Raw genomic sequence first — 12,713 nt, 5'->3', positions numbered from 1 at the left:
TTTTTTGATATTTTGATATTACCGCTTGTAATTACACAAACATCAGCTAGGTATGCCTATGAGACAGTTAGAAAATTCCTGTCTATCTGTCCATATTTTATTTTCATTGCATACATTTAAAAACCAGTACATTAATTTTCATAAATATTTTGGTTTAAGAACTGTTTAGATTATTTCTATGAAATACAGAAGTGTGTTTGTGACAGCTTGCTCTGATCTTAAGGAAAGCAGGCATCATCAAAGTCCTTAGCAACCACTAGAATGCTAGTGGTCTGCTTCCTGACCCTTAACAAATATCAAGACAAAGGGATATAAAAAAAAAAGAATCAAGTTCTCTAGGCAGTAGTAATTTTCAATTAAGGTTTCTTTCAATATCCATTTATTGTAACTAAAGATGATCCCATCTATACCAGAGAGATCCCATTACAAAGGATTAAAAAATATAAATCTGAAAGTTAACAATGACAAAAGAAAGAGTGGAAGAGATTGAGGTAAAACCTGGAAAAAATACTCAGAAAAGTTAAGTTTTGCTGTCTTTATATTATCTGATACTTCTTACACTACAACATTTAAAGGTCTTACATAACTATTTAATTTTTATCTAGAAAAATAAGTTTCTTCTCTGAATTTTAAACTTCAATTCTTACTGTAATGTAACTTTCAATATCAGAATTATGAAGCTTAAGCCTTTACCAAATGTGATAAAAAGTTATGTTCACTTACGCTTCATTAAGGGGAACAAAAATGAAATCTTTCTCAAAAATATCAACATGTCGTGTCCACGTTTTGACTCGCCCATGTCGCTTTTGTTGTATTCTGCAAGAAGAAATCAACATACAGTTTGGAGGGTGAGGGAGCATTTTCCAGATATTTTCACCTTAACAGCTTGTCAAGATTTTCAAGGACACTCTATGTCTGCTACAGGTCTGGATGTTTCCTAGAATTTTGTTGATATTTCTCCGTGTAAAGCATCTGTGTTAAAATGACTTATCAACAGACTTACGAAAGGTTTGAAGTTTCATGAATATTTCTTCTTTCTCTTTGATTAAGGCGTTTATAGAAGAATGAACTGAATACATGTATTCTATCAGCATCTTCTTTTTTCAGCTTTTCAAGTACCAAATACCTAATTAATTAAAAAAAAAAGAAGAAAAGAAATAAAAAATAGCAGAGATTTTAACTCAAAGTGCTCAGCACCAGAGTGCTGACAGGTGCTCCCCACCAAATTGTAACAGCTTCTCACAGAACAGCTAATTGGAGCTGACTATCCACAGGAAACCAGTTAATGCAAAATTCATGTAGATATTTCAAGGTATTAATATTTCAGGTATTACTGCTTTGCTCAATCAACAAGCTGTTGTGTTGCTCTTGTATTAATTTTTGTTTCACGGCAGGAAAAAAAATCTTCAAGTAGTTTTTTACATAAAAAGCTAAAGGACCTGTATTTTGTATTTGAGCCACCAGATCTCCAAACAGTCCCAAGAGTGACACACTCATTTGATTTTTACTTCTAAAATAATTAATAGACTGTAAAATATACATATGCACCTTATGTGTAGAATAAAACCAGCAGCATGTAACAATTTAATACACTTCCAACATCTGCAGCATCAGTGACAGCACAAAATTAACTTAAATATTACATTAATCAAAACAAATTAAATTCCAGGAGCTGAGCTTTAAAAAAGCTTTTTTTTTTTTTTCCAGTTAAATTTGCTCAAGATGTTAAAAAGTTCAAAGAACAGGTAGTAACAATGTCACTGTCGAGCAGTACAGGAGAAGAACCAAACTTTCTTGCAAGATCACAAAACAACCTTTAAAATTACAGCTATACATAGTTGGAGACTAAGTGTTACCAACTGACCTATGAATTTTTAATGTCTGAACTTTTCAAGTTTCAAAGTAAAAGACAACTAAAAACTGATGTGAAATAAAACTTACTTTAAATAAAAATCAATAATAACATCATTTAAAAATTCTCCTTCATTTAGACAATGGAGGTCTTCGTTGGTCACAGAAATACCACCTTTAGCTGGAGAAGGTGGATAAACTATCAACCTGAGAAGAAAAATACATTCAATAAGAAGTATGAAATGCCAAAAACCCCTCAGAGAACTATTACAGGGCAAGATAAATATCTTACTTTTCTATAGGACCAATAAATACTGTATGTGGTTCGCCAATTTCTTCGTCATCATCAAAAAATGGTAACTGTTTATTTCGCTGCTGTATTTTGGACTCAGAAGCAACCTTAAGAAAATAGAGTTAATATTAATTTGCATACTGTGCTCAATTTTACTGAAATGGTAATAAAACTTTGTGCAGTCCAGCAGTTCTGAGTTTTTTTGAGGACTTCAAGTCTATGTTTTTTTTCCTTTCCTACCTCATCTATTATACTTAGGTCTTTGCTCATTTCTTGCAGAATCACAAAACTTTCTAATTCTTTAAAAGGTAGTCTGTTTAATGAAATTCTGTTTAATGTGGTAAAATATAACCACAACACTGCAACTTAATTTCTTGTTTAAAATACCATAATGTTACCAGGTGGAAAAAACTACGTTGTCTGATTATAGTAAAGATTTCTCATCCCTTAATAATTAAAAAAAAAATAACATTACTTGTGGACAACTGTGTAACTTTACAATCAAATTAAACACTCTAAAAACTACTGTGAATGCACAGACTATTTCCCATAGTGTCATAATCCACCATGGATCAGGGAATTTTAATATAAAAGCCAGCAAAATTTGAAGACTTTTTTTTGGCTAACACACTATCCTTAGTGTATTTGTACCCCACAAAATGTAATGACTTAGTTCTAAAACAAAAACGTAGTTACATTTTTTATTTTGCTTTCTCTGTGAGATGGGCTTCCTTTGGAATTGTCCTCGAAACACTTAGTAAATGCAACAAGCCTAGCATTGGCTTCTTCAAAGGAAATTTTCACAAAGAAGTCAGAAATATTATTTCTAATACCAATGTCCATAATTATTTTTTCAAATATTGAATTTGCATGAGGATCAAGACCAGTTTCAAAAATCAAAATTATGTACTGCTCTTCTGGACCTGCAAAAAAACCAGAAAAAAATTATTCATTTAGGAATAAAATAAAATAAAGCATGTTGCAATTATAAACAGATTTAATGGAATTTCAGGCCCACACAAGTACACATCGCTGATAATGTATGTAAGCAGTAATACAGATGTGAACAGACAGAAGGACTAACTGCCAAAGCTTTCTTATTTGCAATATCAAAAAGTGCATTCAACTTCTACCTTAATCAAGAAATGTTAAATATTATGTCTGATAAATTTTTAAATGACACTAATGCAAAGATAAAACAGATTTTGACATAGCATCTTTGTTTACTGGGAGTAAGACTCTGCAACCAATACATTTTCTTACTGCAGTTCCTAGCCTACTGTTTCACTACAGTTTCAAAGATTTTATATTCAGCATGATTGCCTCTCTGATCCTAGAAGGCTATGCTATAAACCATCACTGTTTGAGAAGAAGTTGGAGATAATTACTCAGATCAATCAGCTTTAGATCCAATTATATGATCTAAAAAATCAAAAAGCAGTAAATTCCACTGAAAGGAATTACTAAGCACAGAAAAAGGAATAGAGCTCAGGCTGCAAATCCCAGTCTCACGTTGCTGCCCAACAAAGAGCTGCCAGGACCTGTTTTTCTGTAAGAGCCATTTTAGACACAAGCATAACCATTTCCCTTTGGTCATTCTTAGCCCCGCATGCTAACTCGTGTGAAAAATAACTCTTCAGCAGCATAATTCCCAATTCTGCATACAGAATTTAGATGTCTAACTGGCTTTTGGGTGTTCCAGTTTTGGGAGCTAGGCATCTACACACAATTGCTTACACAGCTCTGGATACAGGCTTAAATTAATTTCCTTGCTTACAAAGCAGACAGCAATTGTGTTATCACAAAATGCTCCTGCATATCAAATGCAATAAAGCAGTTGGATGTAAAACTCTCCATGCCATAGAATCAGGGAGAAATGCTGGGTGGGGACACTGCTGAGAGCCTTGCCATGGGAGGGACTTCTCACACAGACAACTTGGGAAACTTTCGCCTTTTTTGTGAACACCTGTGTCCACCTGGGTGTCTAATTCCTGCTCCCAGAATTGTGTTCAGCTCCCCTGTATGCTCTCCAATTACTTCTGTAATTATAAGACTCCTTACAGCTCATACTTCTTACAGGACATGGATGAGACTATTACACAGTATTATGGGAGCACTGAATTCTGAGACTGTTGAAAGCATTCTTTCTCCGTTTGAATGCATTCATGTATGTACAAAACTCTAAGTATAAAACCACAAAATTTAACCTGAAGAAAACCCTATTAAAGAAAAAGAGGACTCAATATTACATTTAACAGGAGTGCATATTAAGATGTTAGGACTTTGAAAATTATGTAGAAATTAGATTTAATTTTGATATACATCAAGATAATCCAAAAATTCCCCAAGCAGATAGACAAATATCTCACAACATCATGACAAATATGCTGTGGGAAAAAACCCCAAGGCAACCTATGCAACAGTTTCTATTAAAGTTAAAGCCTGTCAGGAGAACACCACAGAAGGCAGAAGTATTACAAAAGCTGCTATATAAATGCAAAGGCTCATATACAAAAGCTAACCAAACCAACTTGTTTTCATTCTGTACAAATATTAGTGAAAAAAGTTATACTAAACTAAGTGACTAAGTGCTGTAACTAGTGTGTTTCTACACAAAGAGAATGCCCAGCTGTTCTGAACTGTACTCCTTCCCTGCCTGGGAAGGTAAGAGCTTGAAAAAACACTACACCTACCCCAGCGAGTGATGACCCTTCTAGTCTTAATGCACTCATCCATGAACCAAAACATGAAAACACAATTTGAAGTGAATAATAGATTAAAATTGTTTTACTTACTGTCTCCTTTACATTCGTACCAGACATTATCTTTACTTATTTTCAGTTGATCTCTCAGACTGCTACAGGTTGAAGGTACTGTTTGTAGGAAAACTACTGGCAATTTTCGGACACTGCACCATTCACATTTAGTAAGCTCTGAAGTTTTCAGATTAATCTCTCTGATATCACTTTCTGATTCTATAAGAAAATAATGACATATTAAAATATAATAAAAATCTGTTAAGTTTGCTTTACAGTTTACCCCTTGATTTTAAAAAGTAATCAGTATGTGCTCACTAAATTTCTTAAAAGTTTTTAAAACCTTGAAATTAACACACATGCAAGAAGTGATGGCTTTTCATATCTTAAAAGACAGGCTAAATTCTGATATCATGCATCAAGAAAGGCAGCAGAAGCAAACTGTTTTCTGACCACCAACTTTACATTCTATTCCACAGAAAAAACCCCTTACAATTTCCAGTGATTTAAATTTTCAACTATTGTTATGACACTTTTTACAGTAAGTTGGTAAAGTTTTCTTTGCACATTTATATTTGACCAAGTTCCCATATAAAAAATAACGTTAAAAAGAAGAGCATAAGCATATGCAGAGAAATGGTCTGATTGCCTGAGGAAACAAAGGACTACTAGTTTATTCCTCAAAAGAAATGTCAGTAACATGGTAAAATTTTAACATTGCAACTGATGCTGCCAATATCAGTGTTGAGTACTTTATAAAATTTGATACAGAAGTGTATATACATGCAAAACAAAACAAAAAAATAAACCCAAAACCAACCAAACAAAACCAACAACAAAAAAACAACCAAACAAACAAAAACAAGGGAAAAAATAGTAAAATGCTAAGTAATCCAACAGACACAGCATTTAACGAGTCACCGTTTTTATGCTACTGATGAATCTGGTGCTGTGGAAATAATTTCACCACACAGCAGCTTTAACTAAAACTTGATAGCTATTTTCTACAAATTGCACAAAGCTTTTCAGTGTTTTGAAGCATTAAAACTCATTGTTTCTATGCATCTGTATTTTACATGCAACATAAATAATTGAGCAAAGGCTACACTTATCTTTACAGGTTGTGAGACACCTTTTTGCATGTAATAATTACAAAATACAATAGTTCTCTTTTAAAAATAAAAACAGCAAAATTCAACAGGACTGGATCTTAAAAATGCAACTTAAGATTAACAAAAGGTAACAAGATTTTCAGGCCCAGAAAAAAATCCTACACAAGAAAAGAAAGGAAAGAGAGCAGGAGTTGTAAGTCACCCTTTCCAAATAATGCCACTATTTCTTTCAATGACATGAAATATACAACTTTCAGGCTGCAGACAAAATTATCAAGACAGATCTAGACAGGAAAAGTCTAAGATATCACTGTGGTTTTTACTGTCTAATTAACACAACTAAAATAAAAAAACCAATAAAGTTTTAAAATGCTAGTATTTTACAGGAGGGTCACTCTTGTTTTTTATTTTTGTTAATCACTTTTGTTAAAGGGCAGAAAACCTTTGCCAATCATGACCACACTATTGACAGGTCTTCAAATGCAAGATTAGATCAAGCAGAATCAATCAGAGGAAGCAGAACTAAGAACCCAGCTGCACGCATGCCACAAACTGTGACTTTTCTGTCAGCAGAAGGCAGAGACGACGCAAAAACATTTTGGCTTTTATTCACCAGGCAGTTTAGGTCAAATTTTTACTCTCCATTTTCTTTTCTCTTATCTGACTACAGATATCCAGTATAATTTATTATATGAATGACAAAATTATTATGAACATTTAATTATCATTTGCTTGTTAATACTTTTAACATTCAAAATAAATAAACTGAGTACTAATATAAAATGAAAAATGTACTCACCTTCTTGACTTTCTAAGCGTATTTTGATATAATCGAGGCAAAACTGAAAGACAACACAATTGTAAGATTTCATATCTTCTGCAAATTTTAATTGATTGAAAGCCTTTAAACTGTTAGCAAACACATTTCAATGGACTTTGTATTTAAGTAATAAACATTTTAAATAAATATTTAAAATGCAAGTTTTAAGAAAAAACAAAATGCACATTTTAGCACAACTCTAGGCAAGCACATTCTTTGCTATTCTAGTATCTTTCTAGTTTAGTTCTAGTTTTTTTAGTTCTACTGACTGTTTAAACTTTAGATCTTTCTGAAGTACTCAGTTTTCAAAAACATTTACAATAGTCTGAAAAATACACAAATTCTACTTCTTCAAAAGAAAATGCCATCTATCAGCACTTAGGCAAATCAAACAACAGTGTCTTGTGGAGAAGTAGAAAGAACAATTAATCTCTCTCTGCTGTGGTTACTCCTGCAAGAAGTATGCATTCTATGTGGCTGACTGCACACAGCATTCAAGGTCTCCTTGAAAACTCCATGTAACTTACACAGCTAACAAAAAAAAAGTTCTGTAGAAGCAAAATTATTCATCTCTAGGACAATGCTTCTTTCTCATACCTATCAATACCATCTTTTTTGTAGCTGCTGTTTTCAATTTTTTAAACAAACGAATGCTAGCCCATATCTCCTCCCAGTATGCAAACAAGTTTTTTGAGACTGCTGCAGCACAATATTTCTATTAAGAATCAGAGCTAGACTGTATGTTAGAACATTAGAACATAGCAGCAATTTGAGGTTCTCTGGAAATCACAGCCTCTGAAATCAGAGACAAACTTACTCCTCCCCAGACAAAGGTAAAACATTATGTTGTTCAAATACAGAAATGCAATATCCATCAAAACCTGAAAAGAGAGCTGTGGAAGAGCAAGGTTACTTACGATCACAGGCTCCACGACCATTCTGCGCAGCATTCCTATTCGTATACTTCGGCAGTTCAGAATGACACTTTCACAGGAATTTGGATAATTTAGAGGTACAGCCTCCGTTACCATCTCTTGAGAAATAACTTTGCGACGTTTTATTGGAGTGTTAGACACAATGTTCCCAAACTGAAAAGTAATTTTCAAGGTTTCAGAATGTCTCACTAAGGCTTATTGTTAAACCAAGCTTGTTAAAACTAATGACTAAATTTTTAGCTATTTTTCTGTTGGTCAACAGGATTATTTACTAGAGCATCTGCCTCAAACATATGGAGAAGGTCTGTAATTCCTAAAAGACTTTTAGTAACACCTGAGGATGCTAATATTGCAACATTCAAGAAGAAAATAAAAGGTGAACTGACACCTGTAGACACTTCATTGACATTTCCAAATCACAAACAGTGCTTCTAAATTGCCAAAATTGATTTATTTTTATTTTTTGGAAACATTCTGCAGTCCAGCAAAATGAAGTTAATTTTTAGTGATTTTTAAATAAATAAAATGTATCAATGCTGTAAAAACACCACAAATCTGGTGGTTTTAATTTTTTATTTCAGTTTTTGTTAATCCATGGTTTTGGTCACTAATTCTTGAAGTATATCGCATCATCACACTACCAGAGTAAAGTCTTCAAGAAACATAAATAAATAAACCAAACCAAACTTCCATAAGGCATCTCTACAGTACTACTAAGATGTTTTTAGGATAGATTCCAAGGTCAGAAGACTAAACATTGAAAGAAGGCCATGTGGTGTTTGGCCCCAGTTCAAGAAAAGTCTCTAGATGCTGACTGAAGCTGTAATCTTAAGCATCCTGTTAACCAACAGAACAATCTTACAAAAAAACCCCTTTAAAATTAAATACAGCCTGCTGATAGCCAGCACATAAATATATTTATTTGTTGCATTGCTTATATTGCTCTATTTTGTTGAAGGATTTTCTGTACACTAGTCTTTTCTTTGGTATTTATATTGTTTCATAAAGCTGCCGATAAATAAACATTCTTTTTGGTGACAAACTGCAATTAAACTCCTACAGAAACACATTCTAAGGGATTCAGTGTTTCTATTAAGACTAAATCTCGAAAATGGTTTCAGTTCCGAATCACTAGCCTATCTTGGCAATAATTCAAAATACACTTTTGGATAATTCTTTCATTTTATACAAGAAGGTAGGGATTCTAAATCCCTGTAATTAAAATGTTTTCCTAGGCCTCTTGTTGAAAAGAGCTTTTCCTTTTTGTCTGCTGGACTGGCTAGATATTATTAAAAGCCCAAAACAAATCACAGACAAACAATAAAACAGCCAAGTCTGAAGTTATGCTACAAGTAGCCTCTTCAGTAAAGAATTAATGAGTATTTTGAGAGAAAAACAGCTGAATAAAGATTTGCTATGATATCTAACAAAACTGCTGTGATGTCTCCAAATCTTGGCAGGTTCATTCAATCAATGCAAAATTTATATTTCACTTTTTTTTTTTATTTCCCCCCATTTTCAGAAGTAAACTCGGACTCTAAAATAATCTAGCATATAGTATTACAGCTGGTTTGTAAAGACTAGTGAACAGGAACATATGGATATTTAAAAAAAAGCATCTGGGAGAGTTTCAGAAGTCAGACACCAGTGCCTTCACAATGCAATGCTTTCAATTAATTCAGCACATACTGCCAGAATAACTTAGTTTAAAAACTATTTATAATTCAAGCTTTGAGCCTCGCAGCTTTATTATAGGCAGGAGGTTCACAGCTTCATATTGATAGTGGTGACTAATTATACAACATATTATACACATCCATAATTTCAACAACTACAGCACTAGAATGTTGGCTTCTGAATCTCAACATAGCAAGAAGTTTTTGGCATCAGTACTTTTGTGTTCTAACTCATAAAGAATTGGAAATCTGATCATATTCTCTCGCTGAATCTAACTCGTAATAGTGAAACTGGACAAGTGAATCAAGAATTGTTTTCATCAGCACTATTATTCCACTACCAGCTGCAATGTGAATTTATTCTTCTTAATGGCTCACTATTGTGATGGCTTTTAACACAGTATGAAAACTGTCCCCTTTGGCCACATTTAAGGTGTGCTTGTGGAGTATTTTTTTGCCTTTGTTTATCCAATTCTTACAGCAGTACTCAACTACAAAACACAAATTCCTCCACAAAGTCTTAAAATAAGTGCAATTAATTGGAACAGTCGTCAAAGCATTTTAAAGGGCTATTATTGATACAGTGTCTCTTTTCATGTTTAACTTCATAAAGTCTCAAGAGGCAACAGCTGGTACTGACATTTTGCTGCAAACTAAGACCTAAGCTTCACATAGAATCTCTGTCCAGTCTCAAAGAGTAAACACTCAACACAGAAGCATTTATGTTAACAGCGTAATTCAAATCATTAAGAATGCTTGTAAAAATGTAATGGGCACATTTTCTTATGTTTCCACTATTAAGTATGCAGAGAGACTACTTGATGAGCTGCTGAATAAGAAAAACAATCAAATATAGTCAACTTCTCACAATGCAAAACAAGCCTTTACATATTCAGTTTATTATTTGATTCTGTTTTCTTTTAAACAAAGCATTAAATAGTACCTGATCTTTCATTCTTGCTTTTCTTGGAAGTGTGACTGCAATTTCTGTATCTGTTGTTATACTACCTATTCTCTGTTCTATTCCACAACTGTTCTCCTTTAATGCTGCTTCCACCTTTCCTGTAGAAGGAGCTGGGGAGGAGCGGGCTGAATCTGCAGGACGAGGTGAAATGCTTTCCATGCTCCTAGTGCTGCCACTATTCTCGTCCTCATCATCATCACTAGACAAAACAACTAAACAGAAAATATTACATTCTCAACCACTACATTTTTCTGTAACAGAAATTTCTTTTTTTCATTCTTGGCTTTTCTTGCAAGTGTGACGGCAATTTCTATATCTGTTGTTATACTACCTATTCTCTGCTCTATTCCACAACTGTTTTCCTTTAAAACTGCTTCCACCTTTCCTGCAGAAGGAGGTAGGGAGGAGCGGGCTGAATCTGCAGGACGAGGTGAAATGCTTTCCATTCTCCTAGTGCTGCCACTATTCTCCTCCTCATCCTCATCACTAGACAAAACAACTAAACAGAAAATATTACATTTTCAACCACTATATATTTCTGCAACAGAAATTTCTTTTTTTCAAGTAATACCTTAAAAACAATTTATGTAATTGTCCTGCAGTGCCAAAAAAGTCCACGTGTATAATTATATTATGCTTTTACTAATGTTTATTGGAATCTAGTTGAAAGCACTCTCTTCCTTGTTTTGGATTTCTTATAACTAACTATACAAAAAAATAGGTATCATTATTCCACCTCTAGAGAGAAATGAACTTTTCTTGGTTCAGTCAAGAACCGACGGTACGAAAAACAACCTAAAAACTGACAAGAGAAATTATGACTGAAATCATTCAAACTTGTAGGACAACACGGTCTAATTAACTAAGCACAGAACCAGAAACATAATTTCTTTTACTCCATCCTTCCTGCTTACCGAGTTTACACAGAGAAAGCACAGAAATTAACGTTTTACACATTATGAAATTTAAGTACATGAATAGCTCCGAAGAAAAGAGGAGAGAAAACACAAAATAAAAATCAAATACTGTCTTTCCTCTTGGAACAATGAATGGTGGAATTCTGCTAAGAATACTGCTTTTTCCAACACCCCAAACATCAATATTTTGAAAAGTAAACAAACAAAAAAGTCACAAAATCTTTGTTTTCCCAAATGTTCATCTTTCTTTAAGAGTATCTCTGCATATGAAAAGGAAATTATTAAAAGTCCTCTCCCTCTTCCCCAAGAACCCACACACATTAGTTACGTAAACCTGCACAAACAGTTCCTTCACTATACAATATTTTGTGTTTCCAGCTAACGGCTGTATTTATAAAAAGGTACTTACTTGGATCATTTAGTTCAGATGGTCTTGTACTCCTCTGTCTTAAGCTTCCTGTAATTTTAGGATTTTTTGTCCCAGTTATAAGACCAACTTTTCCATTCTGTCGTAACATAGAATGTCCTACAACCTCATTACTCAGTAGAATATCCGCTGGACCTTTTCCAACAGCAGAACTATAAAACTTCTTTGTGCTGAACCCTGTACCTGAAGATTTTTGCCCTGCTGAATTCTGATGTATTGAAGAACGCGACAAAGGTCCCACAGATTCACTTAATGTCACAGTTTGTCTGGAGACTCTTTGCAAATCCTTTAGAGAAGCACTTTCACAATGTCGGCATTTGGTCTGGTTTTCATTTGCCCTCCCGCAATTTGGGCATTCAGTAGAATAATCAATCTGTTCCAAAAGCTAAAGGACAAACAAACACACAATCAGTAACTGTAAGAAGAAAGACAATTTCCAGATCTTACACCTAATTTCTGTTCAGAACGAATCATACAATCACTTAGGTTGGAAAAGACCTTTATCATCAAGTCCAACCATTAATACAGAACTGTCAAGACATCACTAAACCATGTCCTCAGATGCTACATCTACATGTGTTTTAAATACATCAGGGGATGGTGACTCAACCACATCACTGGGCATCCTTTTCCAATGCTTGAAAACCCTTTTGGTGAAAAAATTTTTAATAATATCTAGTGGAGATTGACAATACTATATCAGTAATTACAGTAAGCAGAGAAAGCATACATTAAAACACAGTTTAATTTTTTTATTTCATTTAAGAAAATGAAAAATTTTCTAAAAGGAACAAATGTCATTTGTGGCAATTTTTAAAAGTGATTAACTTTGGACACTTCAGATTTTCTTTCTTCTGTTTTCTTTCATAAATGAACACTGTTCAGATACATATATTCATCAGCAAGATACTCCAGGTACACCACTTCTGTAAAAACAGTTCCATGGGACAAAAATAAAGTCAC

The 12,713-nt window shown here is 33.7% G+C and overlaps 1 protein-coding gene across 9 annotated transcripts in view; it reads right to left on the bottom strand.

The window, feature by feature from the left end:
- Positions 1-12,713, bottom strand: part of SENP6 (SUMO specific peptidase 6) — a 70,727-nt gene that overhangs the window by 13,232 nt on the left and 44,782 nt on the right. For all 9 annotated transcript variants that reach the window (XM_079298987.1, XM_079298988.1, XM_079298986.1 and 6 more), the window contains 10 exons: positions 11,733-12,135; positions 10,386-10,618; positions 7,749-7,919; positions 6,811-6,853; positions 4,939-5,118; positions 2,840-3,066; positions 2,144-2,250; positions 1,942-2,058; positions 1,004-1,126; positions 724-816 (listed from right to left, as the gene is read on the bottom strand). In XM_079298987.1, coding sequence (XP_079155113.1) covers positions 724-816; positions 1,004-1,126; positions 1,942-2,058; positions 2,144-2,250; positions 2,840-3,066; positions 4,939-5,118; positions 6,811-6,853; positions 7,749-7,919; positions 10,386-10,618; positions 11,733-12,135 — 1,697 coding nt within the window. The remainder of the gene's footprint in view (positions 1-723; positions 817-1,003; positions 1,127-1,941; positions 2,059-2,143; positions 2,251-2,839; positions 3,067-4,938; positions 5,119-6,810; positions 6,854-7,748; positions 7,920-10,385; positions 10,619-11,732; positions 12,136-12,713) is intronic.

This window comes from Erithacus rubecula (assembly GCF_903797595.1).
Source record: "Erithacus rubecula genome assembly, chromosome: 2".
NCBI classification, from domain to species: Eukaryota; Metazoa; Chordata; class Aves; order Passeriformes; family Muscicapidae; genus Erithacus; species Erithacus rubecula.
The sequence above is the reverse complement of the archived record's forward strand: the minus strand, read 5'-3'. Positions and strand labels throughout refer to the sequence as shown.